Source organism: Phaethon lepturus, unplaced genomic scaffold, assembly GCF_000687285.1.
Source record: "Phaethon lepturus isolate BGI_N335 unplaced genomic scaffold, ASM68728v1 scaffold10495, whole genome shotgun sequence".
NCBI classification, from domain to species: Eukaryota; Metazoa; Chordata; class Aves; order Phaethontiformes; family Phaethontidae; genus Phaethon; species Phaethon lepturus.
The window spans coordinates 62,005-78,237 of record NW_010539922.1 but is presented as its reverse complement, the minus strand read 5'-3'; the positions used below and the strand labels follow the sequence as shown (position 1 = coordinate 78,237).

The following is a 16,233-nucleotide window of genomic DNA, read 5'->3' as shown; positions in this document are numbered from 1 at the left end:
TGCTGAACAAAAAATGCAGTTGGATCACTTTCTTTAATAGTTGCTAGAGGATCTGTCCAACATGAATTTATTCAGTCCCTTTTGGTTCCATGTAACAGGTCTGTAGTTCTAGTATGTACAGTTTGGAAAAAACGCACCCTTTAGTTCATCTGAAACCTAATGCCTCGCTTGCTCTCTCTTCTCTTTTCTCCTTGCTCCTGTGAGAAATAGTGAAGGATGTTTCCCTTTCAGACCTTGAATGAATTCATGGTCTGAAGCCATTTGGGGCACTCAGAGGTACTCACATGATCTTCAAACCAAGGACAGAGCGTTCTCACCCATGCACGAAGGAAAACTCTTCCACTCAAAATGGGCCACGTACAAGCAGAGTGCCAAAAATCCAGGGAGCACTTGATGTTCACATGGACACATGGCATTCCCTGTACCTGTATGTGAGCTTGCAGAGGTGAAGAGCTCTGTTGGGGGGAGCAGACTGCTGTCCAAAAAGGGCTGATCACGCTGTGTGTTCATTGCCCTTTACACTGAGAAGCTCAGAGTACCACTGGAGGCTATCGCCCTTTCCTCCCCACAGGAGGACAGAGCAGTGCATCAATCCCAAACTGGTCCATTTGTTTTACTTTTGAAAGCTTAATCCCAGAACATATCTGTATGCCTGCTTGTCAGATTTTATAGAAGTTCTCTGCTGAAATTTCTCCATTTCCTCCTTTGGATATATGTGTGTGTTTATACATAAATGTATATGTGTGTGTGTTTGTATACATGTGTGAATGCATAGAATTTACTATATAAAACTAAGAAAAAAGATTGATTCAGGGAAGGGAAGGGCAGAAAACTTACCATAATGGAACATTGTAACCGCAAATTTTAAACCATGACAGCCAAGAAATTCAAAGTTATGTTTCCTGCAGCATCCGTAATTTGTCTTCGCTGGTCATAAATACAAAAATGTAAATCTAGGAGCATACACACTAATACAGGAAACTTCATTATGTGCAAGGGGGCTAAGTTACAGTTGTAAATTTGCAAATTTGAATTTCATGTCTGTTACGTGTTTAAATTTCCTATGATAATGGTGAATTAATGTAGTTTCACCATGGAATATATTAAGAAAGGCTTAGCTATTACAAGAATGAAGCTTTCATTTCAATGAGAATATGACATTGCATTAAAACTGCATACTTTATGTACGTATTTGTCCAAAACCGGGGCAAAGCAGGACTGTTAAAGCTTGGTAGCTGTGATGCTGCTAAATCTTACATTTTTCTGACTTAGACTGGTGATGGCAGTAAAGCATGCCTGGCTTTTTAATAGTTTGGCTGCTGTGGATTTGCTAACCCAGTTTTTGGTACATGTCGTCAATAACCTTGCATCTGTGACGCCGCTGTCAGAATACAAGTACGGCTTTTTCCTCCATTGTGTTGGTCTCTTGTTCGTGTGTCCCCCAGGTCTGCAGATGGCAACAGGGAGGGAACTGAGTGAACAGCCACAGCACAAAACTTCTCTTGTCCCCTCGGCATGTTGCACTCACGGTTACCGCATTGGGAGAACTTTTTTTTTCCCTAATGCCAAATATTTGTGGAAAATGCTGAGGTTCATCCTGTTTTTCGGGACTCTGGGATAAAGACAATCTGTGGCTTTGTGCTTACTGGCACTGGCTGCACATTATCACCAGCTGCTTCTCAGACAGAGGTGAGGGCTTCTGCCATGTATTGTATTTTCTCTCCTGTGCAGCTGTGAGGTACATGGATCCAGGCTAGCTGATGATCCTTTGCCACTTGTGGGTAACCAGACTACTCTTACGGTGACCACTTGATTCCTGCTTTCTGCTGCCAGGGTGTCCAGAGTAGCGCCCTGATGTGCCAATGTATGCAGACCCCAAGAATTTGCTATTTTATGCTGACAGATGAGTTCTGGTGGATCCTGTTGCTGATTAAGACAGCTGTCCACCGATGCCTCAAGGTGCTGCAATCTTTCATCCAGCATATATTAGCATATACCACTGAGAGAGGCAACTTTGAGCTGGCTACAGTGGGCTGTGAACTGCAGTGGTGGAGGAACAGGCACATGTTTGTTTTAGCAGCTGCTGCAGGGACAGGAATCTTGGATAGAAAGGTAGAGCAGAGGGCTGGGGATGAGGAATGCCCTAAACTATCACAAACCCTTGTAGAAGAGTCACAGCTCTGACTTTTCAGGGGTGTTTCAGACTCCTCGGGTATATCTAGGCATGGGCTGGGCAGGCTGGCAGAGCAGGATACAGCACTACTGCCCAGCTACTCATTTCCAAACTAAAATTAGCATCCTGAGAGGGAAAAGCTTGCAGTTTTAGTAAGCACTTGGCTTATTTATTCACCGGAGAAGGAAGTGTGACTAATGACTAGTAAACATATATCATTGAGGGTGGATCATCATAAGCCTCCATTTTATTATGAAAAAAATATAGTAATTCAGTGCCTTTAAATGCTTTCACCTTGGATGATTGAAAAATGTGATGTCATTATTTGCAATATTCCCTACAACTGGGGTTTGGTAGAGTCCTACAGATAGTGTAATTACTGGGAAAGCACTCTTGTTTTCCAAGGCTATTGAAAATGTCAAAGATAGTGCACAGCAGTGTTTGAAATGGAAAGTGAACAGAACATTTAAAGTAGCACTGTGGTGACAAAACTCTGATGGGACCAAAGAAGTGGTGCAGAGTTGTCTGTGCATCGGCAGTGCTGCCTGCCAGGTGCTGACACCTGGCAGCAGCGCTCTGCAGGTGGAATGAGTTCTACCTTCTCCTTAACCTCTTTCCAGTTACTTACAGATCTTTAAAAAAACCCAGCAACACCCTAAAAACCTAAGGGGGGTGGTCAGGCAATGGAAGGGAGGGATGGCAGGGCTTCCAGGCTTGGGCAGCGTGCTGGGAGTCAGGGCCAACGTGCAGGCAACAGAACCAGCTGGTGTCCTGTTAGGTTCTCCAAGCACTATGCTGGAGCACATCTAAGTCGTGAAGAGGACGTACCTGGAAGTGGTGGCTGGAGGTGACATCAAAGGGGAAAAATGTAGTGGGAAGAACACATTGCTCTCAAGAGGGGCCTCTAACATGTCTGTAAATTCTTAAGAAAATGATTTTCGGGGCTGCCGTTTGCCTTGAACCTTGAAAGGGGTCAAAGTCAATGGGCTTTAAGACTGCTCTGTTCTTAAAGGGCAGGAGAGTATAGAAAGGAGGACAGTGATGGCAATGGGATCTGTTGGACCACAGTATGTATTTGCTGGGGTGCCTAAATACAAACTTAGTAACTTCATCTTGACCTGCCAGTTGGAGACTCTTGTCCCATCCTCTTCACGTTTTAGGTGTAGATAAGAAATGATTTTGTGGCTTATGTAGCTCTATAACAAACAGATCAATACATTTGAGAACTAAGAATTTTATCCTTGTACTAACTTTAGTGTTGATATAATACTTACTGCAATGATATTGACTGCAGCCAGGTGGTGAAGGGACAATACAATACAGGATTATTGCCTTGTCTTTTATCATAAAAGAATTTTCTGCATTATAAGGCTCTGAGAAAAGGTTAGTACCTAATAATAAAAAAGTTATGCTCACTGTTTTAAACATTTGTCCTTCCAGTCTATGTAATGCACAAAAGCATACACACATGCATGCACACACAAAATTACAACAGTTCTGTATTTAAGGTAGTAACACCATGGATTGACTCAAAGCAGTTTTCTTGAAGACTTGATAATCCAGGAGGGACAGACCCTACAGTTTATTACATTTTTTAGTAACTTTGCTGACATGGAATTTGATGATACTGATAATGTCAGACTGTTCCAGGGACGTTTGCAAGATCTTACCACATTGGGTGCTTCTGTACACCTAATTTTAAGTGGAAAGAGAGGGCTGTTTTTATGTGCCTCACATAATCCTGCTGCTTTTGAACTTGATAGCAAATACTCGCTCACTCACTATGAATTGTGGGTACTTTTCTCCTTTTGGGGTTTAGGATATTACTGAGTTACTCAAGCGTGTAATTATTTTTCTTTAGCATCCTTGTACCTGTGGGAATAAAAGAAGGCACCTGTCCAAAGGGAATGGTCACACTTAGGCTCATGAGCCACATCTTCTAGTTGAATAATTAAATATCCTGAACTAGGAGTTCAGTGAGTTTTCGATTAGTCCCCACAAGCTTAGAAGTTTGTTCCATAGGTTGCTGAAATATAGCAGTGGTAAATATAATGGTAGATAGGGGTGAGATGAGAATATAGGGGTCTACATCAGGATTATAACTTTATTTACACTAACACATTTATCAGATTGTTGGCTGAGGAGTATCTCCAGCATTTGCAGCTGTGTTGTTCATGTAAGCAGAGGAGATGTTTACATTTAATTCATTAGTGTTTCATCAAAACCTCTTGTTGTGATAGCTTTATTGTGTAAGTTTTTTTTTAATTTGGTGTGCAGGATACGAATTCATTTGACAAGTTTATTCCTTTAAAAAGTTGGATAATCATTTGTGATTCACAGTTTTATTCACTGGGGGTTTATTAATTTAAAACTTGCACTGTATTCCTTATCAGATATTTATTGACAGGTTTACACTGTACAGAACAGGATTTGTGTAAATCAGCGTGCTGTAAATTTGCCTTTTTAACAGTTTTATTGCTTTAGCAGGTATTCACTTAGGATTTCACTGTTTCATCATAAAACATTCCCAGGCATGGAATACATTTTTGAGTGGGATAATATACTGTATAGACCAAGGTGTACACATCAGATGTCATCTACATATAAGCAAAATAAGAAAAGATGTTTTCTCCTGCAGACCCCAACGATCTTGTGCAAAAGTATTTCTTTCAGCTGCAGTCCATTAATGGAAGGCAGAAGTAAGACATTGCATGACCCAGAGGGCATGAAAGAAGACCATTACCATTTTCTTTTCTTCAAAGGGGGAAACATCTCAGCAAAGGCGAGATCTGAAGCCCATTGACTCCAGAGAAGTTTCATCAAAACTGAAAAACGAAAATTGTCTTGTTTTCTTTCTCTTTCTTTTCCCGTTTTTGTAAATAGCAAGTTAGACTGTTCTGACCACAAGATGAGGTCTTTCTGTCTGCGGCAAAGATGCCCCTTTATGTTTAAGAGTCTGTTGTGGTACTTGCAGAACTAATAATTATGCTAACAGCAATAAATTTTTTGTTGTTGTAAATATTTGGATGTCTATAAAAACTGCCGGGAAATTAACCGATCCCTCTTTTTAAGCCAAAGTGTGTTTCTTATTGTAACCTTTTAATAAGAAGGCACCTATTGATAAGAGTTTTTAAGCATGAAGTTGGACAGTACAAATAATAAACATATTGTGTTATATAAGCATGATATAAAATACATATAAAATTTATACATTAATGTGATAAGAATTTTTAAATCTGTAAAAAAAAAATCTGAAAAATGCTTTTTAAAAATGCAGTTCTACCCAGTGAATATTCATGTTAAAATGATCACTTCCTGATCTCTTCATCTGCTTGAGGGCAGGAGGGCTCTGCAGAGGGATCTGGACAGGCTGGATCGATGGGCTGAGGTCAACTGTATGAGGTTTAATAAGACCAAGTGCAAGGTCCTGCACTTTGGCCACAACAACCCCAGGCGACGCTACAGGCTTGGAGAGGAGTGGCTAGAGAGCTGCCCGGCAGAAAAGGACCTGGGGGTGCTGGTCGACAGCCGGCTGAACATGAGCCGGCAGTGTGCCCAGGTGGCCAAGAAGGCCAACAGCGTCCTGGCCTGTATCAGAAATAGTGTGGCCAGCAGGAGTAGGGAAGTGATTGTGCCCCTGTACTCGGCACTGGTGAGGCCACACATTGAATCCTGTGTTCAGTTTTGGGCCCCTCACTACAAGAAGGGTGTTGAGGTGCTGGAGCGTGTCCAGAGAAGGGCAGTGAAGCTGGTGAGGGGTCTGGAGCACGTGTCTTACGAGGAGCGGCTGAAAGAACTGAGGTTGTTTAGTCTGGAGAAGAGGAGACTGAGGGGAGACCTGAGACCTTATCGATCTCTACAACTGCGTGAAGGGGGGTTGTGGTGAGGTGGGTGTTGGTCTCTTCTCCCAAGTAACTAGCAATAGGACGAGAGGAAATGGCCTCAAGTTGCACCAGGGGAGGTTTAGACTGGGTATTAGGAAAAATTTCTTTATGGAGAGAGTGGTCAAGCATTGGCACAGGCTGCCCAGGGAGGTGGTGGAGTCACCATCACTGGAAATGGTCAAAAAACATGTGGATGTGGCACTTCAGGACATGGTTTAGTGGGCATGGTGGTGTTGGGTTGATGGATGGACTTGATGATCTTAAAGGTCTTTTACAACCTTAACGATTCTGTTATTTTAAACATCTCTGATCCGAAAGTGTATTCAGGCTCATAAATGCTGATTTTAGCAAAAACACGTTTTTTCTTCTGAATGAATGAATCTAAGTGGTTATGAAGGAATCTTTAAAAGACATTTCCTAGTGTAAAATCTTGCATCTCAGTTGTTTACAAGGTCAGTTTGCTCTTCAAAAAGCATTCCAGAAAAGTTTAAAAATGAGTGCTCTGTGTGTTATACAAGTTCAAAACAGTTGTAGGTATACCTACTAAGTATGGTCACTTGTAAAGGTATGTTTTTTAATTTTTTTAGCCACTCAGCAGATATCCACCTTTGATCAATGACATCTCCTTTTGGCTGCCTTCTGAGACATACTCTGCAAATGATTTCTATGATTTGGCTCGAACCATTGGTGGAGACCTGATAGAAAAGGTTGTCCTAGTGGATGAATTTACACATCCAAAGTAAGTAAAACTTTTAACACATATTTCCAGTGGTCAGAATATAATTATTTTAGTTCTGTATACAAATAAATTCTTGATTCTTGATTCAGAGTTCGCACATATCATTTTTTATCTCGAAAACATTTTTACAACACTTTCAAGAATAAATATTTTTTAAAAAAACTGTATCTTATACTTCACTTATGTACTAGTACTGAGCTTGTGGTATGCAGACCGCAGCCCCAATGTCTTGTGCCCAGTTGATCACAGCAGCAGTGAACAACTGCCTGCCTCAACACATCTGACAGTGCATGACGCTCTTATCCATAATATATCTGAGATTCTAGTCCTGCTCTTCGCTGAGTGACTGGTGTTTGTCTCCATGTTCTCTTCCTTTCCTTTTCTAGTCCTGATTCACTAGCAGACCTTTACTCCAAATAACAGGGATAATAATGATTTGTTGCAGAATACTATTATTGATATTCAACAGGGAGAAAAAGAAGTAGATTTTGTTCCTTTTTCTCACACTTATTTATGCTGTTGAACAATCTCCCAGGCTTCGGAATACCTTCTTGTTGATAGAGCAGCACTGACATGACCATTGGGTACACAGGTTACTTGTCCAACTGATCAGTTCTCTCAAAAATTGACAAATATCAGCTATTATACATGCACTGCTTTTAAATTTGCACTTTCCAAACCTAGAAGTAAATATACTGCTGGCTACCCATGATTCTAAAATTGAGTTTTAAAATAAATTCTCTTTTTGAGGGTGGGGGATTGGTGCTATAGAAAGGCAGGTAGTAAACCTAACTGCAGTGTTTTTTCAAGTTGGTGGGAAAATGGTTCATGTTGTGCTCCAATACCTTTTTTTCTTCCTACATCCAGGTATTTGACCCTATTGTCCTTTTGAATTTGAAGAGTGTTGCAGACTAGATGGGTAGATAATTCTCTGGCCTAGTGTTCATTCTGGTTTAGTGGATTCATATTTATTTTATTTATCCTTTTTACCCTTTTTATGTGGTCTTATATGAGACTGTTTCTGCTGTGTGAAGGAACAGAAGTGCCAATGGAATCTGTGTGGGCATCTGAAAGCTTTGAGTCATTAACTCTTGAGTGGTCCTCACATGCAAATCATGGGAAATGATCTTAACCCTATACTCAAAACAGAATGTCCACCAGAGGAATAAAGGCTAGGATAAGATGATGAGTACAATTCATTGTAAAGAACAAGAGTATATCTTAACAGAGAAATTGAAAAGCGAGTTTGTTGCAGGTATGGATAACTTCTTATTGTCACTTGGACTGCACCATTGTGTCAGCACAAGTGCATAGACATTGAAGGCTGCTTACATGGATGCTGCTGAAAATACATTTAATTGCCTTTTACCAGGCACAGTTAGAACACAGTAGAATCAACATTATCATTTTTTGTAAAACCTGGGGTGTTGGACCCATTTTTGGAACTGGTCCTTTCCTTTTGCTCATGCTGAATGTTTATTGTATATATAACACCGTTATACGTACAATACTGTATACATACAGACAACTGTGTTCATTGCCACTTTTTGTCTACATTCTTCCTGGTGATACCAAACATGCGATCATCTTTGTTGTTGTATCTTCTCTTTGGGGAAAATCCTGCATTCAGTGTAAGCAGCTCTGCCAAGGCTGAAGGTTTGGAGAAATTTGGTTCCCTGCTCCATCAAACAGAGGCAGTGTTACTCTGTGACTCCTCTTGCAGCTCGCTGGAGAATCCACACACACGGGGAGGGCCTCGCCAGCAGCACTGCGTCATCAGTCACGGCTTAGCTCATGGGTTGTGCTCCTTTTCTTTACTGAGACTAATATTTTCCATGCTAGTAGAGTGGTGAGGTAGGGACAGGATTCACTAGTCTGGATTTCTAGTATATGCTTTCTCCTTTTATATACTTTGAGACGTACACCAGGGCTGACAGTTGTTCAGTACAAGATCTTTTCTTCCTCCGCAAGGAATACACCTTGGTTCCCTCTGTGACTTCTTCAAATCCATGGGAAAGATGACTGAGAATTGTCACACAGACTTAGGACTTTCCTAGTGTTGTCCTCTAAAGCCATTAAACCCTCACTCAGGAGACATCCAAATATGTTTTGACGCTACAGGGAGGAAACATTTCTCACATTTATGTCTGAAGAATTTGGGTGGTGACATTAATGGATTGTTGGTAAGTGATGTTGTGGTCCTCTTAGTGTATTCAACTGCCACAAAAATAAAGGAAATCTTTTTAAATGCCCCATTAAAAAGCAGTATTCCAAAGAGATTATCTAGCTCATTTTAAAAAGAATTATAGATAAAGACTGCCTTTGACATAGTGGTTAATTTGCCCTCTCTTCTTAGAACAGGGTGTGTGCAGATATGTAACTAGGAGACAGATGATGTAAGCCATGTAAGTCATTTTATCTGTTCTCCAAAGCCTTTGGAACACTGGCTTTTTTCAAAGATGAGTGTTCTGCTTAGGCTTAATTCCAAGATAATTGTCTTGTTACAGGAACGATACAGTGGCTTCTTTAATTCAGTGTTGCAGAAAAGCCTCTGGGCACAGAAATTAACATAAGAGATCCTCAGTGTTGCTATGGATCTGTATGTTACTGATCTAGATGCTTGTAATCATTATCTCGAATTTGTAGTGATCCTGGTGTGGAGGATGGGAGAAAAGTGTATAGGATAGGGAAGACTGCAGTGCTGCTGTCTTGAATGTTAGTTACTTACAAGCACCTTGTCATTAATCACTTCTAGAATTTTAAATTCAGGCTTTTTTCATCCTTTAAAAATACCATTTTCATGAGGAATTAGGACATTTGGCAGTCTTGTTTTCCTTTTTAAACTACCATTCTTAGTTATAGGACTATAAAGATTGGAAAACAGAAAATGCTATACAAATAAAACTAATTTAGAACACAGAAAGAAATCTTTTCATTAAGGCCCTTTATAGAGGCTGTCGCTGTGATACTGTGTAGTTACCTTACAGACTTTTCTGTGGTGCAGAAACCTTTCAAGGTTCCACTGGGCTTCGGACTGACAACCATGTTACAGTACATCACAATTACAGTGTGCATTAGCAGTGAAAATGTACTCCTCTACAGGGAAAAGGAAAGGGGGGGAAAAAAGCATGAGACAAGTAATTGTTTAAACAAGGAAGAGACGTCTGGGGAAAAAAAGTAAATCTTGATTGTCTGCTTTGTAAGGTGATAATGTTGAGACATCTTCCAGGAAAGGACAGGCAATTAAAAGATACAGCAGGAAGGAGTCTCATTGCTGAAAAGCACAAATTTAGGAGAATGCCAGGTTACTGTGCTAGGGTAATTAAGAACCATTCCAGCCTAAATACATCTTAGGTAAACTTAACTAAACAAGATACAGTGTTGAGGTAAACTGAGTAATGTGTGATACGTGAAGAAGGCTTTCCAGAAATAAATTTTTTGGTTCCGTTTAGTCTCCAAACTTCTTTTTTTTTTCCTTACAGCTGAAGCTAATTGTAATGGATGTCAGCCTAGTGGGGCTAGATCGATTGCAAAATGTTTCAAGCAGAAAGTTACTTCATACTGCAGTCACATGTTACTTTGAGGTGGGAAAATAAACATTCCCTATTAGAAAATAATGTACTAGCAGTAGTAAGGACATGTAGACATTTCTGTATTTACCTCTCTTGAATTTTGTCATTCTTCTAAATTCCTGTTCACCAGTGCAACAGGTAGACTTCACAGAGCAAAGAAATCCATATGCTCTGTTCCAAGCAGAGAACTGAGTTTTAGCAACTAAGTCAAGGTAGATAGCTTTTGTGTAAAGTGATTCTGGAAACCAGGATAACCGTAGGGATGCTCAGTGAGAGTCCTGTGATCCACAAGAACTTCCTCCCTTTGGTTTCATCCCAGCGATTCCAAACAGGTCCACCTGGCCCAAACGCTCCTTTTGAGTGAAAAGTGTTTAACTAAAAGGAGAACATGGACTTTTCAGGTATCTGCAATCCCTGCACGCCTCTCCACATTACAGATGTGTGTCTGCACAAGGTATCACATGAGAGGAGACAGCCTGTGGACCTCAGATACCAAACAGCACTTGGGACCCTAGGCAACCGCTCAGGGGGTTTAGATCCGCAGTCGTACTGGGAAAGTTGGGAACAGGGGATCCTTGAGTAAGAGAGGAGCATCACCTGTGTGAGATACGGCTCTTGCATTCAGAACATGCATCCGGGGGAAGGAGTGAGTAGTACATGAGACTGAACAGGTTGGAGGATAATCCTGTCAGCTGTTGATACCTTCCCATCGCCCCATAGCATAAAATGCCATCACAGACCTGTACAGCTGAATGTGGATGGGAAAGTAAAGCCCACTGCCACCTGATTTTTTAGGATATTCTTGGAATCTAAATGTTGTATCGGGCTTGTCATGATAACACAGTCAGGGTGCAACTTCATCCAACATGAATAACACAAAACATGGCAGTAACACACCCATTATTTGGGCAAATAAAGAATAAATCAACAGATATGAAGAAAAAGTTGTGACTTTGCTGAAAAGCCAAAGAAACTGAGTGAAACTGTGGTGATTATGGCAAGACCACGAGGGAGGTATCTGTAAGGCAAGCAGAATAGAGTAGAAATGTCCCTTCGCAATGAGCAAAATGTTTTCCACAGTTTGTCTTGCAGACTTAAGCTCTCCTTTGCTTGATGCATTACCTGCAAACATTTAGATTTTCATATGTTTGATTAGTGAAGAGTATTTGTCTGTGCATGGTTTGTAAAATCAGTTGACTGACTTGCCTTGAGTTGTCCATTGCCGCATGCTGCGTGAGCCATGTGACCAGCCACCACAAGGCACTGGCACTGTTTCTGCTACCTGGCTGAAATATTTCTTTCAAATCCTTGCAGATCTTTAAGGACCTTTAAGCATTGCTGTGCAAATACATGATGAGTAAGGATTTGTGTCTGACATTTTTCCCTTTGGAACATTCTAGTGAACAAACATTTGCAAAAACAAAGAGAATATTTTGGACTATATTGATACTGAAGGAAGAAAAGAAAGTCGGGGGTTTTCTCCTTACTCTTTGTAATGGTTGTTGTACCCTCCATATTTTTAAGTTCAGGTCTTCTACTTGTCTAACCTGTCTAATCGATATGAATGACCTTCAGAAGTGAAATTATAAAGTAATCCCCTTTTCAGTGGCCAAAATGTCTCCAGTTTCAGAAAGGAAACAGGTTTCACAGAGAAGAAGAAAGGTTGGCTGAATGGCAGTCAAAAGGTAGAAAAGCCTCTGCCCATTATGAGTAAGCAAATCAAAACTGCTGCCATGCAGAGAATCCCGGTAAGAGCAGTGTCTTGCATTTCTGAGACGTTCAAGTAAGTATTGGAACTGCATACACGTGGAATTCCAGGGATGGTAATGAAAGCATACCTGTCCAAAGAAACTGAGGAAATACTGGCTAATCAGACATGGTAGAATACGTGGTCGAAGTGGCAGAATACATTTGTGACCTGAGTTGTCCCTGATGAAGAGGACAGACAGAGAGAGGAGTCCAGGGGTGAGTACCTGTCCCCTACAAAGCAGCACCACAAAGAGAATCCAGAAATGCTGAGGCTGCTTATCTTTGCTTTGGCTGCGTTTTTTTAGCTTAACGTGCCATGTCTCTTCTCCTAGGTACCTTGCATCATCCTGTCAGGTGTGATGGCCTCACATCCTCATTCTGAAAAAGTATTTTCTGCGTTTTTCAGAGGGGTTGTTTTCCTACTGGTCTGGAACTTGATTTTTTAAAGTTTGGTAGTAAAACTTCTTTTTTGTTAGAAAGAGAAGGGAAGGAAGGAAGGGTATGCATCCACATCTTATTATGTAAAGAAGATATGTAGGTAGGCTGAAAAAAGTATACAAAACTGTAATCAAGAAATGTACTGTGTCCTCAGTGATACTTAAGAGGTAAATTTTTAATCAGAACAACTAAAAATACCCTGAAAAAGGCAGTGTGGAGACAGTAAGGGGGAAAAAATTGATTTGCTGCATTTTGACGGCTATGCTGTTAAAAATGTAAGTGGGGAGTAGGTAAGAAAGGATTTATTCTTGCGTCTGAGTGAATTACTTGCACACTTCTGGGGTGAGATCTGCACATTTGTAACAGTCTGTTAGGCGAAGGGAGAGGAAATGTATTGGCTGCTGTGAAGGAGGAAGGTAGGTGCACTATGGCACCATCTTCAGAGACTCTGGGAGTACTCAGATGACCTGTGTCTGGTTTTTTCCAAATAGTAAAAGGAACAGATCTGAAAGTGAAAAGTCAGATCCAAATGACTGCTGTGTTGTGTCAATGCATACCCCTAGCTCCTTGTTAGTATATAGAAAAAACAATGTAATAACATCATTTTCCTTCTTATGGCCAGATTTGTTGCATGTTTCCTTATCTAGATGAAGATCAAATCAAATACTTTTAGGTCTGGTTATTTATTGAAGCTGGCTTGGTTTGCTCTTTCTTCTGGAACAGGTGAATTAAGCAGAATAATTCTGAAGTGCTGCTTGCTGCTAGTATTACGCAAATTAAAACAATCAGTTCAGTCCCTGAACACCTTGTTGTTCTTCAGCCTGAGCACTTTACAATTTGCTGAGGGATTCTTTGAGATTACCTTTAACTGCTGAACTGGCAAAGTCCCAGCCGCAGCTTCTCTGCAGAAAAAACAACCCAGAAGCTGCTTTTGACAGTAGCTAGCAGAGGATCAGTTTCCTATTAAATGAACTGTGTTCTCCATCTCTGGATTTTTTTTTTCTCTCATTTGGTCAAATGAGTGTAAGACTAATATTTTTGCAATAGATTAACTGTTTATGGGAGGCTCTGTCAGTGGGTACTGGTTGACTTCTGAGCCTTTCTTCAGCTGTTGCAGTAGAGCATGACTATATGGTGGCTAGTTAACGCACTACAGTAGTAGCCCAGTCCCTCTTCTCTTTTCCCTCTCTTGTCCCACCCAGGAGCAGTGCCACCTGTTTTCTCTCATGAATGAGAACCTTTTCTGTCATTTCTTTTGCCTTATGGGCATCAGCTTAGAAAACATACCTGTAATGGATGTTGCATACTTGTGAGTCCATTTGACTCCTAGCGCACATGTGTCGGGCATTCCGCTGTGCCCCAGACCAGCCCAATGGCCAGTGGTGTTTGCTTGATTCACAGAGTGGCCCCAACTACTCTTCAGCTTCTTCCTCATCCCTGCCTGTTCTCCTTTGAAAAACAGCTGTGTAGAGAGAGCAACTCTGTTCTCATAGCAGTTCCTGCGTAGAGGTGGTCGGGGACTTTCTCTGTAAAGACTGGGTTATGAAGATGTGTGGGTTCTGGTCCTGTCCAGCCAGAGCCTGGACAATCTGCCACCTGAGGGCTGAAATGGTGAGGTTTTCATCCCAGCTGCTTAGAGGTTTAAAGGAGCCCAGACCTGGGCTCCATGTCTGTAACTACAGTGTTTCATGCCGATTGTTGCATGGCTCCAGCATGTCTTGCACTTTCTAGCCGTCTCGATGCCCTGCTGTCCCCCACCAGGACTGAGGCTGTCAGAGTTTAGCTTTCCCACATATCTGGTGGAGTAGCAGGGGTATTCATGGAGCACAGGTCAGCCATCTGCTAGTTTTGATTTTTGAGGAAATTGAACTGGAAATTGAAGCTTTTCATTCTTCCTTTTCCTCCCCAGCAAGAACATTCCAGATTGAAATTAATCTAGAGAATTAATTGAGTAAATATGCACATATTTTTGTTTAAAAAAGACTTTTTCAGATATATTAGAAATTCTGAATTTCAACCAGCTCTGTTCCTGCTTCTTTTAGTACTTATTTGGTGAAGTGAGAGAGAGCAAAAAATAAGCATGCACTTATATAGCACAAGCCAGAAAGTATTGTTCCAAATATCCAAATCTAAGTGTCGTAAAGAGCTATGAGGGGAGAGAAGGGACAGAGAAGTCTATCCTGTAGAAACTGTGTGCCCTTGAACTGTTCAGCATCTGCTTATGCTGGGCATTTCTTTCTCCATCCGCCAGAAAGATGGCCTTGAAAAATACTAGTAAATGCCTTGAATTTGTTTTACAAAAAAGAAAAAGAAAAACATTTTTTAAAAAATCCTTGCTTTATACAATAAAGTGTGAGTTCTGTAACTTACAGCTTTTTACACAGCTTGTGCCAGTTCAGACCTCTGATGCCAGTGTTTACTTGAAGACCATCTGGTGAGCTAAAAAAAACGAATAATCAACTGATCAGGAAAGACAGACTCTACCTTCCCTCCTGTCCTCAGTGTTCAGACAGGCACCATACAAATAGCTGTTGTTAATGGCTTGCTATTGAAGTCTGAGGTTTCCTTCAAACCACTGTATTCAAATAAATTGTGGGGTAGACAGTGTTCAGCTGCACCGTCCCTGGCTCTTCAGAGACTTCACCTAGAAAATCGTCCTCACTAACTGAAAATAATTTACTATTAATGAGCTTCAGTAGGAGTCCCATTATTCTTCTTTGGTGGGAGGCTGGTGGCTAACACGCAGGCCTGTGGGAGGATTGGTATTCAAGAAGGGAAAAAGATGAAGTAACCACAGGTTCCCATTAGAGTAGGGGGGGGAAACACAGCCCTGAAGTGTGATGTATCACCAGTGATATTCCATAGGAAATGTAATCACCCTTCATGGGTAATGAGGAGAGAGGAAAACTTAAGTATGTGAGCCACACAGAAGACAAATGTCAACTCCCTTAAGTATTCAGGCAGATGCAGAGGGTAGCCTTGCTGTATAGAAAAGGGATAGCTGGAGTCACAATGAATCTTTCTAAGAGGCTGCTCGGCTGAAGAGCTTAACCTTTCTTCATCATGTCAACCTGGAGTCAGCCATTCAGCACCAGTTCTCAGATGCAGCCCAGAAATCTTTGCCGCAATTCCCAGAGCACTTCACAGGAGGCGTCACAGGAATTAGCACAGTGATTTATTGACAAGCAGTGGGCTGGTGAAAAATGGCTAAAGGAGTCAGCTGCCACAGGATGCACGGGAGGGTAGCAGTAGGCTTGTGAGTGCTTCTGAGTTCAGAGAAATCCTAGTGAATCGTTGTACTTGTAGACTAGAGGTTGAAACTACTTCTGTGCAAAGCTGTTTTTCATAGTATGTAATTGTGAGCATATTACAGTTTTAGAAGCATTGCAATGGCTGTGAATATGTCAGAGATGGAGTGAAAGCTCTTGTAATCACATTCGTTAGATGGTAAACACGCTGTTCTCTAAAGAGCTTGGAATCAGTTTACTCTTGCAGTGCCTTTTGAAAGTGCTCTACTCAGCAGCTAGGACCGGGGGAGAATTCATTACATGTAAGAGGCGAAGAGTCCTTTTTTCACTGGGTGATTTGTCCCTCTATTTCTACTATATATTTAAAGGGTTTTCTCAGGCTATGCCATTTCTCTGTCTCTTCCTGCCACTGCCTGGGACACTCGTCGCT

The 16,233-nt window shown here is 41.2% G+C and overlaps 1 protein-coding gene across 1 annotated transcript in view; it reads left to right on the top strand.

The window, feature by feature from the left end:
* Window positions 1-6,828, top strand: part of FARS2 (phenylalanyl-tRNA synthetase 2, mitochondrial) — a gene marked incomplete at its 3' end in the record, with an annotated part of 115,851 nt that extends 109,023 nt beyond the window's left edge. The window contains 1 exon segment of the mRNA XM_010287286.1: window positions 6,645-6,828. Coding sequence (XP_010285588.1) covers window positions 6,645-6,828 — 184 coding nt within the window.
* Window positions 6,829-16,233: the final 9,405 nt, after the last annotated feature.